The sequence below is a fragment of the Trypanosoma conorhini genome (assembly GCF_003719485.1).
Source record: "Trypanosoma conorhini strain 025E chromosome Unknown Tco_14.4_contig_01318, whole genome shotgun sequence".
Taxonomy (NCBI): Eukaryota; Euglenozoa; class Kinetoplastea; order Trypanosomatida; family Trypanosomatidae; genus Trypanosoma; species Trypanosoma conorhini.
In genome coordinates, this window is record NW_021705423.1 from 1 (window position 1) to 2,670 (window position 2,670).

General features: G+C 62.2%; 2 protein-coding genes across 2 annotated transcripts; both read right to left on the reverse strand.

Moving 5' to 3' along the window:
• Positions 1–162: 162 nt before the first annotated feature.
• On the reverse strand, positions 163–1,149 carry Tco025E_09842 (retrotransposon hot spot (RHS) protein; the record flags this gene model as incomplete). Its single annotated transcript, XM_029376647.1, has 1 exon — positions 163–1,149. One exon carries the CDS (start codon positions 1,147–1,149, stop codon positions 163–165), a length of 987 nt encoding a protein of 328 aa, XP_029223219.1.
• Positions 1,150–1,292: 143 nt separating this feature from the next.
• Tco025E_09843 (uncharacterized protein) lies at positions 1,293–2,459 on the reverse strand (the record flags this gene model as incomplete). The annotated part of the gene is made up of 1 exon (XM_029376648.1): positions 1,293–2,459. One exon carries the CDS (start codon positions 2,457–2,459, stop codon positions 1,293–1,295), a length of 1,167 nt encoding a protein of 388 aa, XP_029223220.1.
• Positions 2,460–2,670: the final 211 nt, after the last annotated feature.

Consider the following 2,670-nt stretch of genomic DNA (forward strand, 5'->3'; position numbering starts at 1 on the left):
AACACGCGGCNCCCCCCCTCCGCACCGCAGGTTGCCCCGCAGAATCCCTCCGGCAACTGCCAGTTTTGCCCCCTGTTTTCCCTGCCTTTACCGTCTTTTTTTCTCTCTCCCCCAACTTCGCCTCCGCTGCTTCCCCCGGAGCTGCAAGGGCCGGCCGGGGCCTCAGCCGCGCGGCACCAGAGACGCCGTCCCGCCGTGCGACGGTCCCTCAGCGCCAGCGAGCGCCCACCCCGCGCCCACGCGCCTCCACACAAAGCCGGTACGCCGGCAGCTTGAGGATGCCCTCGAGCAGCGCCGGGTCCGCGACGTACTCGCCGCGTCGCGAACAAACTCCCGCATCGGCACGTTGCGCTCCTCCTCCACGCCTTTGCCGGGGCCAAAGTAACTCCGAATAAAGTCGTTCAGCATCGCCTCTTCCACGTGAACACCTCCCGCCAGCAGCGTGTCCTCCACCGAACTGCCGAGGGCCCACCGCGCGCGCTGACGGCCGCCACCGCACCGCGCCCTCGCCGGAGGCCGCCCCGCCCACAGGACAGACGTGGGGCGCCCCGCAGCAGCGACAACTTCTTCCGCGCGCCTCCCAGATGCTCTTCCCTTGATTTTCTTTTCCTTCTTAGTTGCTGCTGTTGGCTTCCGTTGCAGCTGCAAAATAACAACCACCAACCAAAAGAAGAATGCGAGGGAGGAAGAGACACAAAATAGGCACAGACACACACGCAGCCACACAACGAGAGAGGGGTAAATAGAAGGCCGCCCGCACGGTGCGGGACACACGCACACGCAACAGCAGCCAGTGGCATGGGCACATTCAACCAAAGCACACACAAAGCAAACCCCGTCAAGCGAAGCCGAAGCCTGCGGGGCGCGTCCACCGAGCAGTGGGGACGCGCAGCAACAAATGGGACGAACAGCACACACGCACACACACTTTCTCTGTTCCCGCACAGCCCAGTCCAGGAAAGAAGAAATGGGGAGCAAGAGAGGTCGCCCACTGAAAGTAATGGAAACAAACAAACAATAAAAATGATAAAAACAGTTACGGTGCTGTACCCATGCAGCCAAGCAGGGCGGCAGCGGCTCTTCGGGGGCAAAAACAAAAAATAAACCACGAACCTGCATGAGTGGAGTTGTGTAGATATACGAGCACATTATGTGTTGTCTGCCTCGTGGGGTGAGGCGAGGGGCGAGAGAGTCCGTGCAGTGGGACACACACACACACACAAAGGGCGTGAAAGAAACAAAGAAAGGGCGAGCTGTGTGCGTGTACGGCCCTCCCTCTCTCACTCAGTCCCTCACGCGGCCAGCATCGCAGCGGCAGCCGCACACGCAAGCAGAAGCAGCAGCGCAAGGGGGGAGGCGGAGTGTGCGGCCGCGGCGCTACTGCCGTCGCCGCCAGTTGCATTCGCAGTGTTAGACGCGTTGGGGGTCGGCGCTTGAGCAGCCGCCCCCTCCGCCGGCTGAACAGCTTGTCCTTCGCCGCCGCCACTCATTTCGTTTTCCGGCTTGGAGGTGGGCACTGCGGGCTGCTCCTTTTGTTCTTGCTGGCCAGCCTCGGTTGCCGCCACGGAACTCCCCGGCTGCGGCTGCGCTGCGGGGCCGCTGCCGCTGTCACCGTCAGTCGTAGTCGCCGTGCTCCTTGCATCAGTGGCGGTGGACTCCGCTGTTGCTGCCGGCTCATTTGCTGTGCCCGCCGCTGCACTTGCGGCAGCAACCTCCTGTTGGCCGTCTGGGTTCCCTGCAGCATCGGAATCCGTGGCGCTTTTGGTGCCTTGCAAAAGTCCATTTTTCGAGGCTGTCGGTGAAGCCGCTGCTTCTGGTGTTGCTTGTGTTACTCCCGGGTCACTCTGCGTCTCTCCCTCACGCTGCTGCTGGCTGGGATCAGGAGTGCCTGCCACGTTATTCAGCTGCCCGTCTTCCCCTGCCCTGCTTCCTTCACTGGCGTCAACTGGCGTTAAGTCGTCTTTCTGTGGGGGCGTCCCTGGCGCTTCTCGCTTCGCTGAAGGTGACGGCTTTAAGACTCCCCCCGGCTCTGATGTTTCTGCCACCTTTGGGACTCCCTGCGCCCCCAAAGCTGAGTCTTCTGCCGCATGCTCGCTGTCGTCCCCTGCTGCTGCCTGCTGGCCCTTTTCTTTCTGGCCGGCGGTGTGTCCGTCGCTGCCAGGGCCCGACGGCAGCGCACCGCCACTGTGGCTCCCTCCAGCCCCGCCACCTCCCCCAGCGCCCCGCCCCGAACCCACAGCCCCGTCCTTTTCCTCCGCCTTGGCCATCACCTTCTGCATGAAATCCGCCTTTGTACCGCAGAACTCTTGCAGGAGCTCCTTGTAAGTTTTGCTGGAGTTCACCGCCTTCAAATATGTCCAGTTATCATCATTGCAGTAGTCCATAGTCCACGCCCGGCCCCCGCCGGCGGCGCAGCACAGCACGCAGAGGGCGCACACCAACAGCGCACGGCCAGCCATCGCCACACTCCTCACACCGCAGAGTATAGCGAGGGAGAGAGGGAAAAAAGAAGAGGGAAAGAAACATGCATATAAACACGCACACGCAGGGCCCGCAGAAGCGAAAATAAAAAACTCACAAACACAAGTCACGCACCGCCTTCCCCGCTTTTTTTTAACCCCGCACCGGCGGCGACACGCGGCGCGAGTGCCCGCAGAAACTCCCGTCGCG